This window comes from Daldinia caldariorum, assembly GCF_022478825.1.
Source record: "Daldinia caldariorum strain CBS 122874 unplaced genomic scaffold F4812scaffold_25, whole genome shotgun sequence".
Classification (NCBI taxonomy): Eukaryota; Fungi; Ascomycota; class Sordariomycetes; order Xylariales; family Hypoxylaceae; genus Daldinia; species Daldinia caldariorum.
Genome location: NW_025953061.1, coordinates 4,484 through 16,860, shown reverse-complemented (window position 1 = coordinate 16,860; position 12,377 = coordinate 4,484). Strand labels below are relative to the sequence as shown.

General features: G+C 46.5%; 3 protein-coding genes across 3 annotated transcripts; 1 reads left to right on the top strand and 2 right to left on the bottom strand.

The window, feature by feature from the left end:
- The first annotated feature begins 793 nt into the window (after positions 1-793).
- Positions 794-3,366, top strand: F4812DRAFT_234792 (kinase-like protein). The gene is made up of 2 exons (XM_047930566.1): positions 794-2,371; positions 2,432-3,366. The coding sequence occupies exons 1-2, from the start codon at positions 818-820 to the stop codon at positions 2,831-2,833; spliced, it is 1,956 nt and encodes a 651-aa protein (XP_047785908.1). The 5' UTR covers positions 794-817; the 3' UTR covers positions 2,834-3,366.
- Positions 3,367-4,949: 1,583 nt separating this feature from the next.
- F4812DRAFT_234771 (SUR7/PalI family-domain-containing protein) lies at positions 4,950-6,224 on the bottom strand. Its single transcript, XM_047930565.1, has 3 exons — positions 6,128-6,224; positions 5,852-5,958; positions 4,950-5,793 (listed from the first exon to the last, which is right to left on the bottom strand). Exons 2-3 carry the CDS (start codon positions 5,862-5,864, stop codon positions 5,060-5,062), a joined length of 747 nt encoding a protein of 248 aa, XP_047785907.1. The 5' UTR covers positions 5,865-5,958; positions 6,128-6,224; the 3' UTR covers positions 4,950-5,059.
- Positions 6,225-8,994: 2,770 nt separating this feature from the next.
- F4812DRAFT_445709 (uncharacterized protein) lies at positions 8,995-9,479 on the bottom strand. Its single transcript, XM_047935584.1, has one exon. It carries the CDS (start codon positions 9,404-9,406, stop codon positions 9,167-9,169), a length of 240 nt encoding a protein of 79 aa, XP_047785906.1. The 5' UTR covers positions 9,407-9,479; the 3' UTR covers positions 8,995-9,166.
- Between the last annotated feature and the right edge of the window lie 2,898 nt (positions 9,480-12,377).

Here is a 12,377-nt window from a genome sequence, read left to right as displayed (position 1 = left end):
ACTATCTTTCTCTTTTACTCCACCTCAGAAAAAAAAAGACGGAAAGATTAGCCGTCATTAGGTACACGCTACCGAGACCTTAAACGATTTGATGAAAATCACAATTGGGCAGCTTAAGCTAGTGTCTCGGAATTGACCAGGTTCGTGCAGCCCTACAATGGATCAGTTGTGCTGTGCTTTGCTTTCGGGCTGCCAGACGAATAAACCTAAGGTGGTTGTCCGAGATGGAACCCAATGAATCGATCAATCATCCAGTCAATCAGCCAGTCCTTTATCACCTTTTTTTGCCCTACCCTACCTTACCCTGCCTTACCTTACCTTTACCTTAGCCATACCTTACCATGTCTACCCGAAGAGTCCGGCATTGGCTCCGATTCCGTGGATAAGCCTAGGTACAATAGGTGCAGACAGCTAATGAAAAAAAATATCTGTTATTATAGAACGACTCAGACCCTTGTGTCGACGAATCGGTATTGCATCTTTGCCACTTTCATGTGTATTTTTTTATTCGAACCTTAGACGCCCAACCTGACCCGCGTTTTCGTTTTCGTCGCCGAACTTGTTCTATCGTCATTTTATTATTGTCATCACTACTATTATTTTTATTATTAAACGTCGGGTTGCGCTATTCCCCGCCAAACCAGCCGAAAAAAAAAAAACCAATCCCACCAGACCGCCTTCTACTCCACTATATCAGCAATAGACAACTTTGTCCAGAACCATCGCTCGGTCATGATAGTAGAGGCGCGCCCTTAGAATACCTTCTTTCCTTTATTCTAAATCGCCCCCCCGCCCCCCCTTCTCTCTCTCTTTCACAATGACCGACGTACATGACGATCTGGACTCGGTTCCCGCAACGCCCGACGAACTGATTGATAGGGACGTACTAGGTAGCCCCGCCTCACCCGGTTCTATCAACTCTTCAGAAGCAAGCACACCTCTCGAAACCCCCAATGAAGTCAATCTCGAGGCACCTAAGAGGATGCCGTCGTTACGCTCCATCTCCGACCCCCAGAATCCAGGACATCCAATGTCTGCTTCCTCCACTCACTTAGGCATTTTGTCCACTGCAAGACGTCCCCCAGCCGCCGCCGCCGCTGCTACGCCCCATATGTCGAGCGGTCGTCTGCCCGAAGATCTGAACGCAAAGATGCGAGCTTTCCACCTGTCGCGTCAGGGCAGCTCTCCTCTAAATTCCCAGCAGGCCATCCCACCCAGCGGTCCTTCTCCGGGTGGTCCGGTGATGGGTGGCATACCTGGACGTCTTCAAATGCCTGGGGGTGTTCATAGACCTGGCGCGCCTTCGTTTCCCAAATCGGCACCTTCTATACCCTCAATACCCCCTGCTGGTGGAGGTCTAGCAGGCAAGAGACGGTTTGGATTTAAGCTTGGGGATATGGGCGGGGGTTCGCCCGCTTCTCCCGTGTCCGCGGACGCCAATACCGGTCCCAAACCGGAGAATCTCTCAAACGGAAACGCCCACCTGTCACAAATGAAGCAATTCGAAGAATATATCGACTCTGAAAAGGGATATCTAACATTCAGGGGCAAAGCGATCATTACCAACAAGGGAGTCGATTTCTCGGACGGCTCCGTATTCAGAATATCGCTTGACGAAGTAGAGAAGCTGGATGAGTTAGGAAAGGGGAATTATGGTACAGTCTATAAGGTGAAGCACATGAAACCGAAGATTCCTCGCTTTGGCCCCGGCCTTTCTGGGGTTAGATCCGTCTCCCTACCGGGCACGCAAGACAAGACAGATAGAGAGACTAAGTCTGAGTCTACTACCGGTATGGTCATGGCCATGAAAGAGATACGCCTAGAGTTGGATGAGGCGAAATTGACCACCATTCTGAAGGAATTGGTGATCTTGCACGAATGCGCGTCCCCGTATATTATCGAGTTCTTCGGGGCCTTCTTCCAAGAAAGTGCTGTGTATATGTGTCTCGAATACATGGATGGTGGTTCTATCGACAAACTCTACTCGGGAGGCATCCCCGAGAATGTGCTTCGTAAAATTACGTACTGCACTATAATGGGACTCAAAGAATTGAAAGATAAGCACAATATCATCCACCGCGACGTCAAGCCCACGAATATCCTCATAAACACTCGAGGCCAAGTGAAGATCTGCGATTTTGGCGTGAGTGGTAATCTGGTGGCAAGCATCGCGAAAACCAACATCGGCTGCCAAAGTTACATGGCACCCGAGCGAATCTCCGGCGGAGCATTCATGCAAACCGGTGCGGGAAACGGCACATATAGCGTGCAAAGTGACATATGGAGTTTGGGTCTGACAATCATCGAATGTGGTATGGGGAAGTATCCCTATCCTCCAGAGGTGTCTTCGACCATTTTCAGCCAGCTTAGCGTAAGTAGACCGCTTGACATAAGTCTACTCAAATTGAAGAAAACTAACGTCATTGTGTAGGCCATTGTCGAAGGAGATCCTCCCGATTTGCCTGGACGGTATTCCGTAGCTGCACGGGCATTCGTTCACGGCTGTCTCAACAAGGTGCCTAAATTACGACCAACATACCAGGCTCTCCTAGCTTCCGAGTGGATTCAAGACTTGACGAAGCCAGAGACTATCACAGAAGAAGACGAGGAAATTAACGAGAACGACGCTAGTGCTGAAGCCGTTGCCGGCGCAGCTGGGAAATTAGACCTCAGCCACTCCAGTACGGAAGACGCAGAGGTGGCCGCATGGGTCAACGAGGTATTAGAAAAGAAGGAAAACGGGCAGTATGGCGAGGCGGAAGGGCTGCCAGCACTCCACCATGCACCGCTGGATGCGGTGAGCCCGCTAGCCAGTCCGCAGATTGGAAAATAGAGATAATATGGTACTTTGCAAAGGCATTTTTTCCATTAGACCACAAGAGCGAAGGGAAGGATCATCTCGCGACATGGTGGAGCAGGTCCTCCCCAATTTTCCCTCACGATCACTTTGGAGAACATAGCATTTATTCGGCGTACAAATTTGGTTCAGCACACACACACATGCACACATAGCGAAGCCAGGGGCGGCAGCACTGTCTCAGCATTTCTACCTATCTCACATCGTGTTCTCTTTTCCGCAACAAAAGGATCTTTTGAAGTGTTTCCATCGAAATAATGGCATTTGTTTTGGGCGAAACGAGGAGTCCCTGTATACGTATTCGGGATTGGGGGCTTTTTTAAAAGAAGGGGGGAGGGGAGGATAGGCTATTACATCTGGGCGACTTGCGAAGGGGGGGATTCGATCCGTGTGCTATTATACAAAAAGAACGGCCGATGGGAGAAGAAAAGAAATCGGGAGAGAATTCTTTTTTTTTGGTGGCCGGGAGATAGGGGCTCTTCGTTCTATGCAACCATTGTAACACTTCTTTGTCATTACCTATCCCACTTTTCTACCTCTTCTTCTTCTTCTTCTTGAACTCTTCTGAAATCTTACTTAATAATTGGCATTGCGCGCGCAACGCGGAGGGAAAGAAAGAAATAAAGAGAGCCGGATAATTTTCTGTCTTTTTTTTTTTTTTTTTTTTTTTTTTTTTTTTCAAACAACCTAACTTGCTTCGTCTTGCAAGAGATGCCTTTTTTTTTCTTTCATGTCCTTCTCGTTTACGTGTTCTTTCTTTCTCACATTCGTACTGGTGGATGATGCTTTGCAGAAACAAGAAGGGGAATTCGCATTCCGCATCGGAGTTATAAGGGTCGGAAGAAAGAAGTAAATTTGGTACCTAACATGGAAAGGATATCTCAAGAGGTCGATTGAAGCAGAGCAGACAAGATATATCAGAGCGGAACGGAGCAGAGCAGAGCAGAGAGGATTGAACAAGATATTAGGTCTTCAATGGGAAATTTGATTTGACTGTCCCGCCAGGGCACTACCCTCTCGGCTCAGTCATATATGTCCCCCTCACTGCGTTATACTACGAATGAGGAGTACGGTGGCTAGGGGAGAGAGAGAGGGAGGGAGAGAGAGAGGGAGGGAGAGAGAATATGTTGTCGTCGAAGTGGTTGGAAGACAGAGGTAAAGGAAAGTAAGTACATACCTAAGGTACGCTAGGTCAGATACGATAAATATAAAGATTGGGAAAACGCGGATGAGAGAAGTGATTTGATATGATATGATACGATATGCTATGCTATGCTATGACGTGGTACTCAGGAGTCTACGCGCGCGCGCAACAGCTATTATACGTATGTGCAATTGCTCGATCGTTTCCCAAGCCATGATATAGGTAGTAAGCAGTATGTAGTATGTATACTCGAAAGGAAAACGGGGCCTATCTATCTAACCGCCAACCATGTTCTTGGTAGTTAGAAGAACTGAGCTTTATTACTTACTACTTGGCTCTCCTTATGTTTCCTTGGAGACATACCATACCATACCATCATGTCATACCACAAGTCTCATGAGCAGAACTTTCAAGCTCTGCTCAACTTCACTTTTCGGCAGGTATCACATTTATTGTATTTTATCAATGCTACAGGAGGCAATCAATAGGTAGGTTAGGTACATAACTTTATAGCAAACATCAGCACATCGTTCATTCACTGCCATCATTTGCCTCGAGGCTTGTACACAGATTGGGCCATATAGTCAATCAATTAATCATCTACCATAACGACCGAGTAAGCACAAACAAAGCACCTCGAGCATGCGATAGAGCATAAGGAGGTGTGTTAGTTTGCGGCTGTGGTATCTCGAATTATTACATCCTCCACTGTTTCTCCCGTCAGTCAGTCCGTCTGTCCATCCATCCGTACGTCTGCATGTCTGCTTATCATTTGCTCTTCCCTCATGTCCCAGCGCACAGTACCTCATACGAAACTCTGCGTCGGTCATTATCGTCATTATCCATTATGCCGAGCCTCGTGTAAAAAAGCATATAAAACTTTGAGGCGTGAGGTAGTACGCGTATTCTCAAAATCATCTTCCGTTCGTTCCTCTTATTTCATTCCTCAGGGTCTGACTTTCTTGACTTTCTTAATTTTTATCTCCATTCTCAATGGTAAAATTTTCGTGTTTTGGTGTTGGATTCGTCCTCGTTACTACCAGCCCCGGGTATGTTGTTTAGGCGTACTCCTCCTTTACGCGTCGACCGTTCATATCGTAACTTCGGCGACTGCGCACGCTCCTCTGGCGGCCCCATCTACGACCGCTGGAGCCCTCGCTGTTGCTGCCACGGATGCCGAGGCAGAAGAGTATCGTGGCGATTAACAAGGCGGCCCAGCTGCCCCAGCTGAAGCCGAAGGCCCATCGTCCGAGGCTTGCATCACGGCCGCTCGCAATGAACGCGTTACGCATCTTAACGAAGACGGCTGTCATCATCGACACGGCGATAGTGTGGAAGAAGAGGGCGACGAAAGCTCCCAATCCTGCAATGGCAGAGCCTAGGCGTCCGCAGCACGCTACGAAGCCCGCAAAGAAGGCAATGACCGAGAATACCAGCGCAATCAGGTAGAAGACCCAGCCGAATCGCCACATATAGTAGTAGTAAAAGCTCGTAGTGTCGCCGCCATGGGTGCCGACCAGAGTAGAGGGCGCATTAGCCGGGTTCGCGGACCAGGCCCAACCCAGAGGAGGCGCGGGCCATGCAACACTACAGTCGGTGTTGCCTTCACCGCAGATGTAGAAGTAGGCCCATTGGGTAACTTGGCGGGCGCCTGTTATGCCGCCGGTCTGGGCAGATAGGAAGTAGGTTTGTCTCAAGGGTGATGTGGTAGTGACGGCCGACAGGATTACGAAGAAAAGCATCACCAGGGAGCCGGCGAGGAATATGAGAGAGAGAGGCGCGAGATATGCGTCTTGGGGAGATATTAGCGATGTCACATAGTTGAGTAAAGAGGCAATTGCTAGACTTACTGGAACGCGCCATCTTGGATGTGATTGACCGGCCAGACCGGATCGCAGTTCGCAAAGGTGACTTATGGCATCAAATAGCTACCTGTATGACTGAATGTAGCTGCAGCCTACAGGTTGGAAATGTTAGACTTCAAGGCGCAAACTTTGAAAAAATTAAAATTGAAATTTTGCATTTGGCGGAAGCGGGAAACCTAAAGTATGGCTGACATTCCGGCATCTGGCATTAAACATAGAACAGGGTAAGGGGGAATAAGATGACAGATGGGTAGCACGTACCTTAGTTTTTTTTTTTTTTTTTCGACAACTGGCTGCTAAGACAATGTTTCGTTTCCAGGAGAAACTAAAGCCAAGACACAATTTCTCAGATTAGGTTGTCTTGAATACGAATCCGGAAGACGGCTTTCAGATGAAAGGCGGTCGGGTAGCTGAGTGGGTAGATATCGATTGGCTTCGTTTCCCGCTCCTTTTGGGGGGGTTTTTTTTTCTTGCGGTCTTTTTCTTTTCGGTCTTGATCTGCAATTCAGATCGATTAGTATTTAAGGGGGGGGTATATGAGTGAGTGATATTATCGCAAGATCGAGTAATGTGTTTTTTGCAAGGATTTTATTTCCTTGACGAACAAGAAAAGGGAGGAAGATGAAAAAACAAAACAATAAAAAAAAATATAAAATAGTTGAAGGTCTCCCCCGAAAATGTGAGAGTGTGAAAGTGTGTTGATCATCGAAAGAAGGTCGTCAAAGGTCGTCAAAGGTGGGCACGAACCAACGCCTAGTGGAGCAACATGACGACACTGGCGAAGCTATTGGAAGAGCTAGTTACCCAATTGAGATTAGCTCTGCCGAATAGCCTGATATAGCGCGAAAAGAAGCTTCATCCGGACCCTTTCTACCCAGCAAGACCCTTCAACTTACGATTGCCTACCTAGCTGTATTCCGTATCTGAATTAATTAATGCATACACAAAATGCATACCTACATGCATGGTGCATTTACAAACAGCAGCCAATACGTACCTAATGTACGGTAGCTTATCTAAATTATAGTTCAGTTGTGCTGTTGCGCTGCTGCACTCCCTGCATCGCTAGTTGAAAGCGGTACAAAACATGCCTTATGCGTAAGGTATTGTATAATACATGTGCGTATGGCATTGTTTGTATAAAAGCCAACTCCCCCTAAAATACGTCATATATATGGCGCATTCGTAGTTCACTTGAAAGAAGCCATAAAAAAATATAGATGAAGTAATGCTATCGACGTTATGATAGCATAACCTTGACAATCACCACGATGCCGAGTCGTCGTCATTCCCCGCGAGGCTTAGAGATATGCGATAGGTAATGTGGTGATACGCTTACGGACGCATCCTCCGCAGCATCCGGACTCCGAGTCTAGAACATCAAACTTAGGTACCTAACAGGTAGGTTAGGTAGGAGGTAGGTATATACTATGTAAGATGGATATATCCAAGTTGCCTGCACCACCTGGCGTATGTGCTTAGGTGTACGCTACGCTACGTATCGGGTTTCTATTGGTTTTAAAGACATGAGTGAGGGCACCGAAACACGAGACTATTAGCTACGACTTTGAGTTCAGGGCTGAGGTGTGAGGGTGTAAGAACGCGGAGGCCGCCAATTGAATTCTGCAGAACGCAACGTTCCTATCGAACACATCGCCCCTTGCTTGAACCACGCGGCTCTATTCGTCGTCATCTAGAGTTACGCAGCTTGTGCTTATAAGCTCGACATCTGTTAGAGTTCTAGCCTTAGGTACATTTCTTATTCTGAAGTCCCTTGATAATTATCGTGGATTTGAATGCTCTGCGACGCGACAGGATTATTATCTACGCTCTCCGCCAGTTGAGGCTGATTTTTAGAGGTACAGTATACACAGGAGTATACCGGCTCATGGATGTAAGGGGCTCATAGTGCCTGAGTAAAACAACGGAGGGCCAGACGCTACCAGGTCATCAATATAATTACTGGGTGATTAACTACCCTGACACTGCTCTATGTATTGTACGACCTCCATCATGAGCACCTATCGCCCAATCAGTCTAACAGGTAGGTAGGTAGGTATCCAGGATTCCAGAAAGTCGGAGGCCTGTAATAGGGATTAGTTACACATTTATAATTATGCTAAACGAGGTCCATCAACGAAGTTAACACATCAGGCTTTGGTTTTGCTGATCGAGTTACTACCAGGTAGGGTATGTTAATATATACACCGAAGGTAAGTATCCCGACCAAGTACACGATTCATTCCTCGATAATGAGTCGTCAAGTCCGGCTTGGCTTTATGGGTAGCTAGGAGTATATCTAAAACGAGGCTACTAGACCCGGATTGCCCGTCCGTTGATCATATCTACACCGTTCGTTTTGGAAATGGAAACAAAGCTTAATCTTAGGGCTACCAAGATATGGACAGAAGCTGACGAATCCAAGCCAAGTTTTAGCCTAGGTCTAGGTGTGTAGCAAGAGTATAAAAGAAAACTATGGGCTTTGACTTGCGCCCTCAGATCCTTTTTATCACCACTCGACATCAACATAATAACTTCTTTGAATAGGCATTTGATCAAAGGTGTAAAGAACTTCCCACTCCCTTCGAGATTTCATTGTACTCATGTCTTATAAGGCTATTGTTGGAGGGGTCTCCTTTTTGCATATAGCCGAGTCTAGGTACCTGGGGTATACACTGGAGAGTTTCTTCCTCGTTGATAAATAGGAGGTACCTAATGTATTATAGACAAGGCCTCCCGCCAATTATACTTTGGGAGCGCTTTGGACAACCGCAAACTATAAACTGACAGCTTCATCGTATTTGGGCCGCGGAACCCCAAGGGGGCAACAGGTCGTAGAAAATTTTGTTTCATAAGGTAAATTTATAGAGTGTCCGCGTTTTCAATGAAGCCAGCCATGCAATCTGATCATAATCATTTATTTTTATTCTCATTCCGCCAACTGTCCCTACACATCTTCCCTCCTGAACATATTGACAAAACTAGTTCACACACGTCTATAATACCAGCCATGCCTATCACACAGGTCCTCTTATACTTAATAATTGTGGCGTGGATCGTCGTCGCGGTCCTCATCGGCATGCTTATCGCCTATCTGAGGCTGGTCTACTACCGACCACCACCGATCACTGACCCTGACCCGAACGACCGCACTTCGTTAATACGGGGCTCGAGATATCGACAGTCGGGCTATCTTTCCGACGACGAGCGGAATTACGCCAGCTCTACTGATTCCGACGAGACTCTGCTGTCAAATGACATACCACGGATGGATAGGTACGAGTGGCATATGTTTATGGCCTAATGAGCTTCGCGCTCCATCCTATCGCGATGTCGGCTTTTAGCTCCTACGGATTGCATGACTGACACACGGCTTTTCGAGATATCATGTCTTTTGATCATCTCATTAGAACGAAGGTGTTCCGAAGAATAGAACATCAATAAATATTTATGGCTGCCCGATAGCCAGACCAAAAAAAAAAGAGAAAAAAAAAACCGACAGAGGCCAGAAGATCGGTTATCAAAGGCGTACTGCATCATGGGTAGAGTATCTTTACTACTTACCCAGGCACGGCGGATATGGTTTGAACAAGAGGTATGAGCGTGGATGAATTCACTACGTGATGAATCTACCCAACACCTACCGCGCATAATGGGGCTATTGGATGGCTACTAGCGATCCACGGCGACAAATTCACACTGTCACTATCACCCTATCACTGTCCTTACCGTCATAACCACATATCACTACTACTACTACTACTACTACTACTACTACTACTACTACTACTACTATCACCATACCCGCGGCTCGTCATGCTGCTGATAAGCAAGCCAGCACAATGAATATTTTCTCTACATTATCCCGACCAATACCTACCAGGATGAACTGCAGATGGATGGGGCTGAGAGAATGTCTTCTAGGGCAAGGGAAGCGACGGGCGGGGACCTGGGAGGAAGGAGAAAGGGGGGCTGGGAAGGACTTTCTTTACACATTGGTCTAGGGGTATCTTGGAGGGTGGCATGTATTTTTCTTATTAGGTAGAGTTATACCTATGTCCAGTGTATGTTTAAATTACCGTACTATTGTTTTAAACCCATCCCCTCATTCTACTTTACGTACCTAACTCAGTTAAGAAAAGCAAGCAGTTAATTGCAAAGTGAGTGACTAGAATATTTATCTGGGTTAGGTACCTAAGGTATCTACCGACCTAAGTTTATAATCAAGCATATGAGGTAGACAGCATTCAGCACGAGTAAATCAGAGCGGTGGTTTTGGTCCATAGATCCAACAGAGACGAGCATATAGCCGGTAGGTATCAAGAAGGCTGCTAAGGATAACTAACCCTGATATTAACCACAACTCGTCTGACGAAAAAGGCTTTTATAAGGTACACATTGTATTATTCTAGGCTACCTAGCTCACTTGTTGAACTGATCTTCTAATTAAGGCGTTGTAAAACGTATAATAAATACCATTTATGATCTATCTAGCTATCTCACTTGTGACTTGTTACCATAATAGGAATGTTTACCAATACCTAGGACTAGCCTTACATGTCTAGCAAGCTTTTATAAGGATAGTATTGTAAACTGAATAATACTCCATGTTCCCTATATTGGACTTTAATACTTTCATAGCTCATCTCGTTAACGGCCAGGCGGCTTGTCTTGCCGTGGACAGAGCGTTTAGAACTACAGAGATTTAGATTGCATCAAGGATGATTGCTGGAGCTCTCAACTAGTCCTGCAAGGCTGACAGATTACATAGATGATCCATGAGCCGCTCTTTTGCAACTAGCCGCGCCTCTTATTTCATATTGATAGTCGTTACTATGTCGTTTGTAACTACCTAACCTAGTACTGTGTATCTTCCAGTACCTACTATTCCATGTAGATTACCCTGACGTGGCGTACCATTATGCTGACCACTGTTATAGATTTGTATTAAAACCTTGATATTGCCTTATGAAATGTAGGTAACATAGGGCACGGGACATAGATACTGGGCCCCTATAGGATGTTAAGAATCTCTTGTGGATATACTAGATAGGTATAACTCATCCCCTCTCCATCCTTTCCTAGAGTGTGGCGGTTATTGCCTACTTCTAAGTGGCTGAAGAGCTTCAGTTCGTACATACATTGGTCAGTCAGGACTGGGCGTGAATGTAGAAACACCCAGATCATCCGCAATACGTACTGGGTAGGCAGTAATCAGATCATGAATCGCAGCAAGTAAGAGCTAGGTGCTTATTTACTGCCGAGTACTATTTATACTCTGTCATATTTTGCGGCCCGTCTCTAGGGTCGAGGACCCATAATCGAAACGTCAAGAACGTGTTAGGGCCAGTCAGGATGGTAGATACCCTTTGTCACATCTCGAATCAGAGAGCAGACCCCAAGATTTACGTACCTAGCATCGTCGAACCTTGGAGATGGATTAAACAACGTGGCTGGCTTCTGCGATTGATGACTTTTCGGCATTTGTTTTAGGGCATAACGACCAGCGGGTTGGTGTTCTACCAGCCCGGGTATAAGGTGGCAAAGGAATGCCGTGCTTGTACCGAGGTCTTGTGACATGAAAACAGGTAAAATTCGCCGAAATGCTCCTTGGGAGAAGCTGACAAGAAACGACGCTCTCATCCATATCAGTAACCGGCTGATTACGACCGCGTACTGTTGCAACGGTTAACTTTTTTTTTTTTCAGGCACGAACTTTCGTATCCATTTATTCCATGTAACATTTGACAGGAGGTCAAAAGATCGGCGGGAAAGATGTACACTGAAAGTTGCGCCTTTTGTTACGGAGCTAAAGCCCCCTAACAGATACCGACATACGAGCGTCGGAGTATTTCCCATTGCGTTTAGCTATCTAGCCCTAGGAAAGGGAATGACAAGGTACGCTTCCTTGTTTTATTCAGAATCCTTTTAGGTAGGTTCTTTGGTTTGGCACGGTGGATTCGGAGCTTCCTCCGCGGCACGGCACTGGGAGTCTGGGAGTCAAATTGCCCGACTCGAGCCGAATATGGACGGCTATCTTGGCTGACGATCTTTTCCGCCCTGTAGGCGATTGATTTGTAAAAAGAGAATCCACGCCGGTCCGTCGGGTGACTGGACATAGGGCGCACACTCCTTCCTCATGCCGGCAGTGCAATGGTAGAATACATAAACTGGTTGTTGGGCCTGCGCTCACCTACATAGGCGATCGTTGGACATGTAGTTGGACAGGTATACACCGTTACACGTAGGCTCGGCTCCTCTTATTCACCATCCATGGTTCGGCAGTGTGTGGTCCGAACGGAGCCGCACGAGATTAGTACAATACAATGGTAGATGAAAGTATCATCATGTATCGAACTTTTTTCGTACGATACATAGAATACTTCGGATACTTAAGATACAAAGTGTTGGAAGTGATAGACCGACAGTAAATCACATTCACTCCCTGGTAACCCCCCTGGCCCCGCCCCGGAGCAGATCATTGATACTCAGCTGCCAATCAGCCCGGACA